The 16,166-nt window shown below is 44.9% G+C and overlaps 1 protein-coding gene across 5 annotated transcripts in view; it reads right to left on the reverse strand.

Moving 5' to 3' along the window:
- The window catches only part of ADAMTS9 (ADAM metallopeptidase with thrombospondin type 1 motif 9), a 174,978-nt gene that overhangs the window by 95,035 nt on the left and 63,777 nt on the right, over window positions 1–16,166 (reverse strand). For all 5 annotated transcript variants that reach the window (XM_079114348.1, XM_079114347.1, XM_079114349.1 and 2 more), the window contains 5 exons: window positions 9,373–9,539; window positions 9,165–9,294; window positions 7,183–7,309; window positions 2,958–3,168; window positions 1,957–2,121 (listed from right to left, as the gene is read on the reverse strand). In XM_079114348.1, the coding sequence (XP_078970474.1) occupies window positions 1,957–2,121; window positions 2,958–3,168; window positions 7,183–7,309; window positions 9,165–9,294; window positions 9,373–9,539 (800 nt within the window). The remainder of the gene's footprint in view (window positions 1–1,956; window positions 2,122–2,957; window positions 3,169–7,182; window positions 7,310–9,164; window positions 9,295–9,372; window positions 9,540–16,166) is intronic.

Raw genomic sequence — 16,166 nt, forward strand, 5'->3', positions numbered from 1 at the left:
ATCTGAGCCACTTTTAAACAGAGAATAAACTCAACAGAGCACCAGCCCCTAAAATACCAAAAAGAACATTCATGGTTTTCCAGCACAGGGGTGAAGTGTGGGGAACAAGGAATCAGGCCAACCTGCCTTGGAACCCCTGTGCAATCAAGTCACAGGGGCTTGCTGAGCTCCCACTTTCTCATCTGTAAAATGGGACAACAACCGGGTCTACTGCAAAGTGTTGTGAAAACTAAACGAGAAACATCTATGGAAAGGGCTCAGTACAATTTTTACCCCAAATATGTCAGATATCATCATCAGTATTATTCATGTCCATTTTAGAAACTTCTGTGGTTTTTTTTTTTGTTTTTTTGTTTTTTTTTTTTTTTTTTGGTACCACGGATTGGACCCAGGGGTGCTTAACCACTGAGCCACATCCCCAGCCCTTTTGATTTTTTTTATTTTGAGACAGAGGCTTGCTGAATTGCTGAGGCTGGCTTTGAACTCACGATCCTCCTGCCTCAACCTTCCAAGCCCCTGGGATTACAGGGGTGCGCCACTGTACCCAGTTCATTTTAGAAACTTTGAAAAAGAAAGAACGCAAAGATATTACTATAATCGAAATCTCACTATCAGATGGCCAAGTATGAACTACATTTAGCTCTTTTCCTTCCAGTCTTTTTATCTAAGGAACTTGGGATCATTCTGAGTTTATCATTTGATGCTGCCCACCCCTATTTGATCGAATATTGTTTCAAAGGTCTGCTACTTAATTTGAAATGATACTTCAACTGGAATTAGCCATCTAAGTAAAATGTATGCATACTACTTCCTTTTTTTTCTTTTTTCTTTTTTTCTTCTTTTTGGTACCAGGATTGGACCCAGGGGTGCTTAACCACTGAGCCACATCCCCAGCCCTTTGTATATTTTATTTAGAGACAGGGTCTCACTGAGTTGCTTAGGTCCTCGCTAAGTAGCTGAGGCTGGCTTTGAACTTTTGATCCTCCTGCCTCAGCCTCCCGAGCTGCTGGGATGACAGGTGTGCACTAGTGTGCCCGGCATCCATTCATTTTTTTTTAAACCAGATATTAGAGTTTAACTTGGACCTCAAGCACTAGTGGTGTGTTGTTCACCCCACCAGGAACCACACACTCATTGTCACCTGTGCCATTGTTTCCCCACCCTTCCAATGGCATTGGCCACGTCCTTTCAGATCCACACTTCATTTGATGGGACAGTAAATGGCTGATGCTGCACTGAGGGGGAAGAGGTAAGGGCATGGCTGCAGGCACTGATGGGAATGACCCTCCTCCCCATACTCCTGACTTGGCCGGTTCATCCGGGAACCTCTGACCCGCTTCCTCTTGCATCCCCTTAAGGAAGATGGAGTGAGTTGCCTCTTGCTGAGACTCTCCCGGGGCTGGGTTAATGGGCAGTGTTCTGAGGGCTTCTTTTTCTTATCATTCTGGGACACAAAGTTCATAAGGGAAGGAAGGAGAAAGCTGTAAATCTGGACCCCGGTCTGGTCCTTTACTCTTTTGCGCAAGTTTTCCTCCAGTCAATGGATGCCTCAGTCAGAGAGGTCCCTCACTGGGGTGGAATTCTCTTATTTCCAAGATGAGGAAGTAGGAAACGTCATGTTGATTTCAAGTCTAAGCCAGCAGAGCCTTATGATTAATAAAGTCCTGACTCCCACTCAGCAATTTAGGGCTCAAAGAGGACGGAAGGGAGGATCCGTGACTCCAGGTCACCAACAGAAACTATTATGGTGGACAACCCAGACGCACCCTCAGTGGCTTCAAGGTCTCTAGTGGACTAGCCAGTACTCAGTCATGGCCTGGGTGGGGAATGGAGTGGCTGCTTACTCAAGGGGTGAAGGGAGAAGGTTCTGTAGGTTCAGCCATAAACACAGGAGGGGGACCCAGAGTTAGGGAATCTGAGGCCACCTGGGGAGCAGCAGTGGCTCCTCCATCTCACCTCTGACCACTCTCCTGATTTCCACTGTGGACACGGGAACTCATTGCACCTCTGAATGGTGACTTTTTCCTGATGGGCACATTTGCTGTCATCCAGGACATCATTGCGGGTGTTGACACAAACAGCCCTTCTCCTTTGGCTTCCCCCATCGCAGCTTTTAGAACACTGTGAGGAAAAATCAAACCGAACCATTGCTGAGTTTCTTATACAGTATGCTCAAGATCCTCCTCTAACTCTTAACCACCAACTGACCCTGGCTGACTCTACTTTTGCTTTTGGAGAGATTTTTCTTTTCATGCTCTGGATTTATTAACCAGGTTTATATTGAAGTGCACAAGAGCTCATTGGCATAGGCAGATAAATCTGGAAATGGCCCCTGAGGAACAGAAAAGTGGTTGGTTGATTTGTTTTACCACTTGCAGTTCTCTACTTGTCAGGCCCAGGGCAGACATTACAAATCAATCATGGGATTCTTTCCTGCAGAGCTTGAATGAGCTCAGGCATTATAAATTGATCATGGTTTTTTTTTTTTTTTTTTTTTTTTTTTTTTTTTTTTTGGTGCTGTTAGGGACTGAACCCAGGGCCTTGTGCTTGCAAGGCAAGCACTCTACCAAGTGAGCTATCTCCTCAGCCCATGGTTCTCTTTCTATATAGTCTAAATGCAGCAGCAGCTGCTGCTGCTCTTCTTCATCTAATTCTTCTTCTTCTTCTTTTTGGTACTGGGGATTGAACCCAGGGGTGCTTAACCCCTGAGCACATCCCCAGTCCTTTTTAATATTTTATTTAGAGAGGGTCTTGCTGAGTTGCTTAGGGCCTCACTAAGTTGTTGAGGCTGGCTTTGAACTGGCATTCCTCCTGCCTCAGCCTCCCAAGCCACTGGGATTACAGGTGTGCACCACTGCACCAAGCTAAATGGGACTTCTTAATGCAATCCTGCAAGAAGCCACCGTTAACTCATCAGACTCATCCAAAAAGACACTCTTCTACGAGAACCAACTTACTTCAGTCCACGCCGAGTACCGCCAGCCGCCTGTATTACATTCTCCTGAGCATTTCTCCCGGTTGCTTGGCTTGGGGTGACTGTTGCAAAAACTGTCATCAACTTTCTCGGTCTTCCCATCTAGCCTGCTGTATTTGGCACAGTAGATTTCTAACGTGCGGTAACCCAAACCACACTGGGCACTACATTCACTCCTGCTGGCCACGTGCCACCTGAGAGACACAACATATTCCTGTTAAAATATATACGCCTATCCAATGAGTGCAAGAGGGGACTCAAATACCGTGGAGCTCAAAGCCACAGTCAGTTACTGACATTCAATTTTAAACCAACTATCCGAGTATTTTTCACGGCTGCTGTGAAATACAAGGAAAATACAAGGAAGTCACAGAGAGATGGCCAGAGGCCCTTGTGTTTGTGAAAATTCTCCCTGATACAGTTCATCTGAAATTTAAGAAACCAAAAAGAGAGAAAAAAAATTTTTGGCATTCAGCAGAGCAGGAAAAAGCAATTTTATATTTAAAAAGTTCATGCAATCCAGCATTTCATTTGCCTTCTTCTCTTAGAAATGCATCATAGAAAGCCTCTGCCAAGTGTCGGCCCATGCTAGAAAGTCTTCAAGGACCATTCTGTGAATTAATGAAAGAAAGAAGAACTTGCATTGTAACTGGGAATTTCAAGTATGCTAAATCCTGTGTATTATTATCTGAGAACAAAGACTAAATTCCAAAGATGTGAGTCACCATCTATAAAACTTAATTATACCCTCCTAAAACTAGATTTGAATCTATACATCTTTGTAACCCCAGTATGTTTAGTGAAACTTTGTAGGCACAAAGTAGGTGCTCAGTATGTGTCAATGAACTGTTGGTTTCTTTTAACGCCCCAGGAACACAGTCAGCAGGGCATTTAAACAAGCTGGGCATGGTGGCGCATGCCTGTCATCCCCGCGGCTCAGGAGACTGAGGCAGGAGGATCATGAGTTCAAAGCCAGTTGAGCAACTTAGGGAGGCCCTAAGCAACTCAGCAAGACTCTGTCTTTAAATAAAATATAAAAAGGGCTGGGGATGTGGCTCAGTGGTTAAGCACCCCTGGGTTCAATCCCCAGTACCAAACAAAACAAAACAAAGCAAAAAGAAAGAAAGAAAATAAATAAAATGACTAATTTTAAAGGAACTTGAAATATAATTTTGTTGATGGGATTTACAAATTCAAAAAGATAATTGCTTTATAATCTTCACTGGATATGCCTCTTGTTAATACTCTACTGCTCAGAAATTGGACGGTTTGCTGATTGATCGTCAATGTTCTAAGAGTTCTTCTATGTAAACCTGTTTGGAAAAGGACTCAGAGAAAAGAGGATTATTCCAGGATATGCTTGTCATGGACTTTCTTACTGATGCTCAAAAGCAGCTCAGAGGTGCCCACTGGTAAGTAAAGTGGGCTAGAGATTTTCCCTTGGAGTGACACAGTATTGAGGGGATTTTGTTCTAACCCGGAACAGATTACACGAGGGCTTGCAGACCAATGCTTTCTCTCACCCTGCCACAGTTTAATAGGGGGAAATTCTCACTTGCTGCAGGAAGGAGTTGAAATGTGGACCAATTCAACAGAGGCATCTGGAACTTTCCATCTGCACTTTGATTCTTGGATACCTTCTGGGATAGGTTATTTTCCATTCAGGACCATAAGCTTGGGCTGCAAAAGTCATTTCCCTGATATTCACACAATCTCCAGAATCTGAGCTGAGAGTCTTACAGAGCCTGTGGGAAGGTCATGATACTGCCTTAGAAAAATTCTGCTCAGAATGCTGTCATCTGATTTGGATTCTCTTTCTGAGCAGTATCTAACTTTGGTGTTTTGAGATCCCTGAGTTCATTTCATGGGAAATTACACATGATTATAGTTGATGAGTATATTTCAAAAAAGCATATTCCAATGTGTTTGTCAGTAAGTGGAAACAGAGGGAAAATGTATGATTGTGTTCATTCGGGGGTGTCTGTGTGAGGATTGTGGGATTAAATGATTTTGAGAACTACTGAAGTAAACTGGCTTCTATAATGCAGATCTTCTCAGAGCCTTCAAGATATTGATCAGCATTATGCATCTTCACATGGAGAAGGACATGTTTGGTAGGGCTTCTCAAAAGCACTGGTTTGAGCTGGGTGTGGTGGCTTGTGCCTGTAATCCCAGCAGGTCGGGAGGCCGAGACAGGAGGATGGTGAGTTCAAAGCCAGCCTCAGCAACTTAGTGAGGCCCTAAGCAACTCGGTGAGATCCTATCTCTAAATAAAACACAAAAAGGTCTGGAGATGTGGCTCAGTGGTTAAGCACCTCTGGGTTCAATTGCTGGTACCAAAACTAATTAGCTCAAATCATGATTATATTGATATCAGGTTGACAGAGTAAAGATGGCACTGGCTGGCTGTGTGACCTTGGGCATTCTGCTTAACTTCTCTCAGCCCTATTTGTAAAATGGTGATGATACCTGTGTCCTAGTTGTATGTGGGAAATTAATCAGCTATTAATTCTATCAGTAGGATAATATAAGATTATATAGAAGACAATAAAAAATCTAAAAACTATCCTATTAATGTGACTATTAACAGAATAATATATAACTGTTTAAAAAAAGTTCTTAGAAAACACATGCCCATATCACCATTACCTTCAGAGTGATGGGTGACACAGCAATAATTAGAAGACTAACCTGAAAATGCCACCTTTCTCAAGTTATTAAGGCTGTACTTCAAGGAATCTATGCACCAATCCAGTTTTTTCTGCCAAACTTTAGTGATTAATTCAGTTCAGCACTTAGTCAATGAGTTATATTTCTGAAAGGACCTTTACTTCTACTTTAACTCAACTGCTAGAGTAAATGGGTTTACATGGACACTTCTGAAAATAAGAATATTGCCTGGTCTTAGCGTACATGTCTACCTTTTAATGACTTGAATTTTATTTTTTACAATGACTTGTGACTTCAGTCAATGCTTTCTGACAAGCCTATCAGCAAGCAGGTCAGTAACCAGGTGCAGAGAGGAAGTGTGTCAGGGTGGAAAGGTCATGGCTTTGAAGTCAGAGCCTCAAGTCAGGACGGGCAGAGATACGGCATACTTATCACCATTTCCACTGTGACTCCCATAACAGGCATTGCTAATCGATCACAGCAGTCTCCTCCCCAAGCCTCAAAATCTGTACTCCATTCAGCATTACAGGTACCTACAATGAGTGGAGGCTTTGGCATGGTGCCGTGAGAAGTTCAAAATGTTCAAGTCTTACTCTGTGATTTATGAATGGTGAGACTTTAACACATTCACATGCCACTCTACGCCCATAGTCTCTGGACTGTAAAAGGAGGATGAAGCTGTAATACACCTTAGCTGCACCTACCTGACATGATCCCCGGGCTATTCACTACTTAAACATGACACAGTCCATCTTGCAGGCTAGTGGAAAGCTTTAGAGTTCTCTATCTACCTGATACTTCCTGCCTTGATTTCACTTTCATAAATAAGTGTTTCAATATAGAGAGTTCTACATAGATTTCAATAGAGAGTTCTATATGGATTTTCTTCTTGTTTCTCCTTGCTACTTTGGCATACCTAAGAGTTCATCTTCTGGGTGGAATGCACCCTAGGTAGATCCAGAATACCACAGGCACAAAGAGGGATAAGGATCTCCACCTTCTGTTTACAATTATTTTAAAAATTTGTATTATTATTATTAATTTTTGTGGTACTGGGGATTGCATTCAGGGGCGCTTACCCACTGAGCCACATCCCCAGCCTTTTTATTTTTTATTTAGAGACAGGGTCTCACCGAGTTGCTTAGGGCCTCACTAAGTTGCTGAGGCTGGCTTTGAACTCGTGAACCTCCTGCATCAGCCTCCCAAGCCACTGGGATGACAGGCGTGTGCACCTTACCCGCCAAGTTCCCCTCTCTTGCTGACTTTCAATACCTACTCAGTGAGTTGTGAAGATCAAGTTAGAATATTTTCTGGCAAGTACTACACTCTGCTATTTTTAATTCTTAGAACCAGAAATTTACAGGCAGGTGCTGAGATGATAAGTTCCAATGTGGTGGAGAAGGGGCTGGAGCTTATCTCAGGGAACCCAGAAGGAAGCAGAACTAAAGGTGAGCCTCCCCTCCTTCTGATCCACACACACGCTCCCCCGCAGCACCCGCTCCACTCGCAAGTTCCCAGGAGGAACGCAGAGGCCCAACCTCAAGTCACAGTCTGTACCACAGGCTTCAGTGATGGGTCCTGGCTGGGGCAGCCGATCGCATCTTTGATCGGAAACAGTAAGCTGATCAGATTCCCTGGTGCAAACAGGTTTTCGTTTCCGCTCCCCTAAGCAGAGAGGACAAAGAATTATTCGGAGCAAATAATCCTGGTTAGCCTAAGGACTGGTAAACATTTCCAGTTTTGTTGGCCAATACACTATCTGTTGCACTTCTCGACATTATAGGGCAAAAATGCAGCTGTCATAGACAATACATAAACAGATGCGTATGACTGTGTTCCAATAAAACTTTATTTTATTTTTGATATTTTTTTTTCTACCAGGGATTGAGCCCAGGAGTGCTTAACCACTGAGCCACATCCTCAGCCCTTTTTATATTTTATTTAGAGACAGGGTCTCGCTGAGTTGCTTAGAGCCTCACTAAGTTGCTGAGGCTGGCTTTGAGCTTGCAATCCTCCTGCCTCAGCCACCCGAGCCACTGGTATTACAGGCGTGCACCACGGTGCTCAGAGCCCAATAAAACTTCATTTATAAAAGGAGGTGGCGGGCCGGAATCTATCCTATGGCTATAGTTTGCTGACCCTAATTTAGCAAAACAAAACAAAATTAATAGTATACAACTACTGAAACCGTGTATCCGAAAAATTAACACGGCAAGTTCGTCTTACTCGGTTATCCATGTGTGTGCCAACCTCTTTAGGTAAGAAAACCTAGCATAACCTGAATCTTTAAAAAGCTGGATATGGCAAAACTACACTAAGCTTCCACCTCTCTCCTGTCAGAGCGGCAGTCATCAAGAACCCAAGCCAGAAGAAATGCTGGAGAGGACGTGGGGGACAGGGACACTTTGACACTTTGGAACTGGAAATGAGCAACAACCACTGTGGAAATCAGTATGGAGCTTCCTCAGAAGCCTAGGCATGGAACTCACCCCTCCGCGGTGTTCATCCTGAGGAACTAAAGTCATCTTACTACGGTGACGCAAGCACACCCACGATCACAGCAGCACTCTTACAATGGCCAGCTATGGAAGCCGCCAGGTGTCCATCAAGGGATGAATGGATGAAGAATGTGGTCTAGGGGCCGGGGAGATAGCTCAGTGGGCAGAGCGCTTGCCTTGCAAGCACAAGGCCCTGGGTTCGATCCCCAGCACCCAAAAAAAAAACAAAAAGGGGGGGGGGGATGTGGTCTATATACACAATGGAGTTTATTTAGCCACCGATAAAAATGAAATTATGTTACTTTCAGAAAAATGGATAGAATGAGAGATCATTATGTTATGTGAAAAAACCAAACTCAGAAGGTCAAGAGTTGTCTGTTTGCTCTCATATATAGAAGCTAGAGGGGAAAAGGAAAGAAAGGTGGGGGGAGATCTCACAAAAATTGAAAGGAGCTCAGCATAATAGAGAAAAGGAATCAATGGCGGGAGGAGAGGAGGGAAAAGGGAAATACTGGGGGATGATATTGACCAAATTACATTGTCACGTTGTGTGCCCGTATGAAAATGTAACATCAAACCCCACCATGATGCATGACTATAATGCACCAATAAAAACTGCAGGGGGAAAAAAAAGTTGAATTTGCCAGTTGCAAGTGGCCAGACAGAGGCAGAGCAAAGACATTAGCGAATGCAAGTCGAAACATGCAGAACTGTTCACAGACTGCACGTGTGTGGCTGTTCTTAAAAAGTCAAAACTTTGGCCAGGTGCGGTGGGGCACGATGCCTGTCATCCCAGCAGCTTGGGAGGCTGAGGCAGGAGGACCGCAGGTTCAAAGCCAGCCTCAGCAACTTACTGAGGCTGTAAGAATTTAGTGAGACCCTGTCTCAAGATAAAAAATAAAAAGGGCGGGAGAAGCGGGTCCGTGGTTAAGTACACCTGGGTTGAATCCCTGGTACCAAAAAAAAAAGTTAAAAATTTAAAAACCCTTTGAAGCCCCACAAAAGAAACTCAAAGCAGATACCTTGGCAGGGCTTGCTGCACGCTTGCCAGGGCCCATGACTGTTCCAGTAAAACTGCTGAGGCTTGTCTTCGATTGGAATGTTGAACGAGTAGCGCACGTCGGGGTTGTACAGCTTTCCCACCGACAGAACCTGGAGGGCGTGAGGCAGACGGCTGCAGGCCATGATCCCAGGAGGAGGGAAAGGTGGAGGGCTCGGGAAGGTCTCTACCTGAAGCAGCAGTTCTTGCTCGATGCGGTCTGTGGAGTTGATTCTTTCCACTACGTTGTCGGATCCGCTGTACTCAATCACAGCATTCCCAATACGGATTTCCCTTTTGGACATTGTGACCACGAAGTCTCCATTTAGCAAGAATTCACCTTTACTGCTTGATAAAGCTGTGGGTGAGAAGAGGGAATTTGCTGTTGATGAGTATTTGTGTGAAATACAAAGTATTGCAATTCTCATGAATATAAGTAACACAAAATGCTGGCGAGGATGTAGGCAAAAGGTTCACTCCTACATGGCTGGTGGGGCTGCAAATTGCTGCAACCACTCTGGAAAGCAGTGTGGAGATTCCTCAGGAAACTTGGAATGGAACCACCATTTGACCCAGTTAGCCCACTCCTTGGTTTATATCCAAAGGACTTAAAATCAGCGAACTACAGTGACGCAGCCACATCAATGTTTATAGCAGTTCAATTTACAATAGCGAAACTATGGAACTAACCTAGGTGCCTTTCAACAGATGAATGGATAAAGAAAATGTGGTCTATATACCATGGAATATCACTCAGCCATAAAGAAGAAAGAAATGATGGCATTTGCCAGTAGGTGTGTAGAACTGGAGACTATCATGCTAAGTGAAATAAGTCAATCCCCACAAAAACAAATGCTGAACATTCTCTTCGATATGGGGATGCCAACACACACTAAGGGATGGGGAGGGAAGAATAGAAGTTCACTGGATTAGGCAAAGGGGAATGAAGGGAAGGGAGGGGGATGGGAACAGGAAAGACAGTGGAATGAAGGGGACGTCACTCTCCCATGCTCATATATGAACACACGACCAGTGAAACTCCACACCATGTCCAACCTCAAGAATGGGAAGTCACACTCCATGTATGTAGGATGTGTCAAAACACACCCTACTGTCATCTATAACTAAAAAGAACAAATTAAAAAATTATTTAAAAAAAGAAAAAGAAATACCAAATACCACCCTGACAGGCAGAGCACCCAGAGATGAGGGGCTTTGGAGCCACGTGTGCAAGCACATTCTTGGTTTGCCCTGTGCTGCTGTGTGGCCTTAGCCAATCCTCTTTCCCTCTCTGTCTCCATTTCTTTATCAGTAAAATGGAGATAAAAACATCTGCCTCTTATAATGACTATGGAAATTAAGTGAAATAGAGAAAACTAGGTGAAACAGAATATGGGGATCCCTGTTAGCCTGGGGCTCGCTGTAGAAACCCCCCAGTTACAGGATCATAGATGGAAGCCAAAGTATTTGATTTGAAAATACGCAGCAATGAACGGACAACGTCTCCAATTGCTTCACACACAGACACACTGGATATATACCGCAGTTCCTTGAGCCTGCTGAGACTTTGACAAATGCTGACATCTGGAAATACACAACATGATGCTCAGTGCTGCCTTTCCAATGAGGCCCATAGTGGCACCCAGCCTCACGTGTGGCCCAGGGTCCTTCTCTCCAGGCATTTACCCTGTCTTACCCCCTTCCACAGGGAATAGGAATGACTGGGAAATCACTGGGCTGCTGAGGTCAAAAACCTACAGTTCTGCCTCATTCTTCCTTAATTTTTTTTTTTTTTTTTTTTTTTTTTGGTACCGGGGATTGAACCCAGGAGCTCTTAACCACTGAGCCACATTCCCAGCCCTTTTTTATATTTTATTTAGAGACAGGTTTGCAGCTTATTTATTTATTTAGGTAAAAAAAAAGCATTCACTGAGTCCGGAACAGGTCCCCTTAAGAAGCGTGGCTGTCGTAGGCCAGGAAACGGTGCCTGCACCTTCGCCCCCATGGGACTCAGGGTGTGGAATCAAAAGGCCATGGAGGAGAATTGGGATAGGGAAAGGGGTGGAAGACGGTATCTGTGCTATCCCGAGTGGCACTTGCAGTTTGAAAAGGAGTGGTCCAGGCAGGTGCACTGAGCTGCTACCGCGTGACGAGTCATCTCAAGACACAGCGAGGTGTCGGGATAGAAAGGCGTGCCATGTCTGCTTCTGACATCAAGGACTAGGGAGCCACATAGCTGGGTGTTTCTGGCTTGAAGCCCGTGTGGTGATGGCCATTAGGGCAGAGGTGTCCTCCACAGGCTCCACCGGGGCTGGGGGATCCACTTGGAGCAAGGGGACTCTCAGGCCATTGGCAGAAGGACCCAGTTCTCTGAGCTTCTCCAAGATGTTTGCAGGAACCTCAGCCTGGGCATCCTCCTCACCTGGCAGCAGGCCTCTCCCACAGCTGGAGATGGAAGGAAGAGGGAGGCCAGGCATGGTGGCGCATACCTGTAACCCCAGCTGCTGGGGAGGCTGAAGCAGGAGGATCGCGAGTTCAAAGCCAGCCTCAGCAACTGAGCAAGGAGGCCCTAAGCAGCTCAGTGAGACCCTGTCTCTAAATAAAATACAAAATAGGGCTGGGGATGTGGCTCAGTGGTTAAGCACCCCTGGGGTCAATCCCTAGTACCAAAAATAAATAAATAAATTAAAAGGATGAATAAGTGCTGCAGATCTAACATACTGCATGGTGACAAGGAGCCAAGAGGGTGCTCTCCAGTGTTGTCACCAGCTGGATGCATGCACGCACACACACACAGGTAAGAACATGGTAACTATGTTAAAACATGCACATGTGAATAATTCTGATTTTCTGGTGATTATTTCACAATGTAGAGGTTAAACACAATGGTAAGCCTGTAATCCTCGTCCCTCGGGAGACTGAGATGGGAAGATCGCAGGTTCAAAGCCAGATTTGGCAACATAGTGAGATGATTCGCAACTTAAGATCTTATCTCAAAATAAAAAGGGCTGGGGATGTGGCTCAGTAGTTAAGCACCTTTGAGTTCAATCTCCAGTACCCACCCCCCAAAACACAGCTCCCTCTCAGATCTTATTGATAAATTCAAACTAAGTGAAGAAGGCGCTACTTGCCTATCATGCAACTTGACCGCAAAACTTACAGAAATAAATGTGCCGATGACTTTAATCTCCAATCTAAAAAACTTGAAATGACTCAAAAGGTAATTTTGATGAATGTGAGCTTAAAGAAACTTAACTGCATATTTTTGGATTTATTTCTCAAGATAAAACTCCAATCATATCTTTTCCCTCTATTTATTATAAAACTTTGGTTTCAGTTTTACTAAGCAAGCCTTCTGTATCTGCAGGTTCTGTTTCCACATGGTCAACTGCTTCTGGGCCATTTAACCTGGCAGATCATAATGCATTCCCATGAACAGTCCCCTTACCACACCTCCATGATATTGGCTCAGCTATGCCTAACTTAAGGGAGAGAAATGCCCGACTTCGTATTAAATTAACTTCCCAAGGCCAGGTGGCTTCTCATCATGAAAATCTGTCTCCAGAATTTGGGAACCACTAACATTTTCCGTGAAGGGACTCGGCAAATGTTTTTTCAATGAGTGAATTCATGCATCCTTTCCTTTGCATACAAATAGAAACCAAATATGTTTAGGTTTGCAGCATTTAAAAAATTTAAATAGTGGGTCTTGCTAGAAAGCATGCACCTTTGAGTAAAGAAATCATTTTAAAAATTGCTTTTGTACATCTAAGAAAGATCCCAACCCTTAGTAGGTGCACCAGCGATGATGTTAAAAGAGTGATGGGCGCGGTGGCACACACCTGTAATTCCATCAGCTGGGGAGGCTGAAGCAGGAGGATCGTGAGTTCAAAGCCAGCCTCCGCAACTTAGTGAGGCCCTGAGCAACTCAGTGAGACCCTGTCTCTAAATAAAATATAAAAAGGGCCGGGGATGTGGCTCAGTGGTTAAGTGCCCCCTGGGTTCGATCCCCAGTACGAAAAAAAAAAAAAAAAAAAAAAAGAGTGAGTGACTGATTGAACCTGACGCTCACGACAAGGAGAACAGAGTGCTTCCAGCCCAGTGACTGTTCCCCAGTCAGTGTAACCCTCTGGCAGCCTTGTCTCGCCTGCAGCCCCTGCAGTGTGAGACCCACCAGCCATGCAGGATGCCGGAGCTTCAGTGGGTCACTGCTGGGACGAGGTGGTTTCCATGGCACCTCGGGCATCCTGAGGCTGCTACCTAACGCGGGTCACTTTTGTGGTGACGGCATGATGTGCTGTCAACAAGATCACCTAATTTTTTCAAACTAAGTCATGTGCTCGCTAGGCAGCTGATGCTTCACTGAAAATGGGGAAATGAAATGTCACATGCCAGTGTCGCAAAGGAAGTGACAGCTGAGTTTTGCTCACGTTCACTGTGCGGCGATGTTGGCTAGGTCAGCTGGGGGTCTTTCCCAATGTCTCCTGGCTTCCTCTCATGCTTGCTCCGACCTGGGGGAATGTTACCCTGCACCCTGTGTTTCTTATCCCCGTTCACGGTGAAGAGGGAATGAGGGAGGAGCTGCAAGGATAGGAGGCCCCTTCTAATTTGCTCTGGTAAATGGTTTGCCCCAGATATATGTGCAGTGATCAGGTGAAAGGTAACTTCTGCTTTCTCTTTCACCAAATCGATTTCAGTTTTCCTACTGCCACACGAATCAAGGGTTTAGTGTCCTGGGGACAAAGAAGCATCACAGAAATGAACACTTTTCAGCCGGGCGCGGTGGCACACGCCTGTAACCCCAGCACTCTGGAGGCTGAGGCAGGAGGACGGCGAGTTCAAAGCCAGCCTCCGCAACTTAGCGAGGCCCTAAGCAACTCAGCGAGATTCTATCTCTAAATAAAATATAAAAAGGGCTGGGGATGTGGCTCAGTGGTGAAGCACCCTGGGTTCAATCCCTGGTACCAAAGTGGGGAAAAAAAATCAAAATAAATGACCAGTTTTCCGCTAGGAAGATAGGAAATGGAGGAGGTGGTACAACTTGGCTTTCACCCAATGACAGGGAGGAGGATCTATGTGCAAGGACCACCTTTGACTGGGAGGCTTTCTGCTTCGGTACCTTGTGAAACAAATAGTTTCCTGAAAATCAGAGTCTCCTGCTCAATCTCCCACTAATGCGATTAGGAGAGCTAATTTCCTGGGTTGCTTTCCTTCCTGTTGCACCCATCAGAACCGCATTGCCACAAAGGCCCTCTCTTCTGGAAGCTGTTCCCTCATCCAAACGCACAGGAAGAGTATGGCTTGACTGACTTTTATAAAACCACGAGGGATTAGGATGAAGATTGCTTAGCAACACAAGCGCAGAGACCGGGCTCCTGCATAACTCAGTGTGGGCTGCAAAGTCTCTGGACCCGGCTGCATTTCCTGCAAGCCAAGAGCAAACGCGTACCCGCCCGGGTCTTGATGACACTGAATTCTTCCTATCTTAAGTAACCTCTGAGAGGTTCAAAGGCTCTGAGGTCTCAGCTTTCACCCGCTACAGACTGTGTCTTGCAATCTGTGCCTGAGCACCTTGGGTATCCAGGGAGACTCTCAGGACGACACTGGCATACGATTCCATTAAAAAGCCTGACAAATCTTCTTTAATTTTGTTTTCATCCTTTACAAGGTGATTAAGAACCTCTAGTGATGAGACAGAGGCTATCGGGAGACCCTGCCTGAATTCAGGCACCTGACACAGGCTGATTACGTGGAACAGAATTGATGCTGCTAATTGGAGAGAGATGATTTTCCCAAAAAGGAGAAGAGAAGAGAACCCTCTTCCTGTCAAGGAGAGGAAAGGGCCAGTTCAACATGGCTTTCAGCTTGCAGGAAATCAATTGATCTAGGAAGCTGAGTTCAACGCTCTTTGATTTAATTAGGAAGTAGTAAGGTCACGGTCACATGCACAGATGTATAAGTAAGTACAGGGAGAAAAATCTTGACTCATCATAGGTGAAAAGAGAAATGTGGGATTCTTGAAAATATCACTTGAAAATGGTTTCCAAGAACTGTGTTCATTCTTATTGGATTTCTTGTTGTAACTGTGGTGCCAGGGATTGAACCCCAGTCTTGTGCCTGTTAATCACATGTTCTACCAGGGAGCTCTAACCCCGCCCTTTTCATTTTCTTTTTGTTTTTATTTTCATTAATTAATTAATTAATTAATTTGGTACTGGGGATTGAACCCAGGGGTGCAGCCCCTGGTGACAGCCCCAGTCATTGTAATATTTTATTTGCAGACAGGGTCTCACTGAGTTCCTCAGGGCCTCACTAAGTTGCTGAGGCTGGTTTTGAACTCGCGATCCTCCTGCCTCAGCCTCCCCAGTCGCTGGGATGACAGGTATGTGCCACGGTGCCCAGCTCCTGTTAATTTTCTCATGAAGTTGCCAGTGGTTGGATATTTAGATGGCAAAAAGCTGGTGTGGCCCTAGAGTACCGAATTATAAGTAGGAGTGTTTTATAGTCTTTGAAAGAAGAAATTAGTCTATATCTCCAATGTAACCCCATTCCCACAAAGCGCATAGTAGGACCAATGGCTGTTCAACAATTCAGCAATCATTTCCTTAGTACCTATCATGTGCAGCTTTGTCTCAGGAACGAAGATGCTAAGACGCAGCCCTGGTCTAAAACACTAGTGGTCACATGCATGAGTAAGTTCCAAATCTCAATCTCAAATGAGGACGCCACCATCCTTTCCATGATCTACATCCAAACCCGAGTTTTTCACTCATTTTGACTCCAAGACATCACTGACTATTATTTTTTCATGAACCTCCATATTTAATCCATCAAAAAACCACAATGAGCCAGGCACAGTGGCACCTGTCTGTAATCCCAGCAGCTCCGGAGGCTGAGGCAGGAGGATCGCAGGTTCAAAGCCAGCCTCAGCAACTTAAGGAGGCCCTAAGCAACTCAGTGAGACCCTGACTCTAAATAAAATATA

Source organism: Sciurus vulgaris (genome assembly GCF_902686455.1).
Source record: "Sciurus vulgaris genome assembly, chromosome: 16".
Lineage (NCBI taxonomy): Eukaryota > Metazoa > Chordata > Mammalia > Rodentia > Sciuridae > Sciurus > Sciurus vulgaris.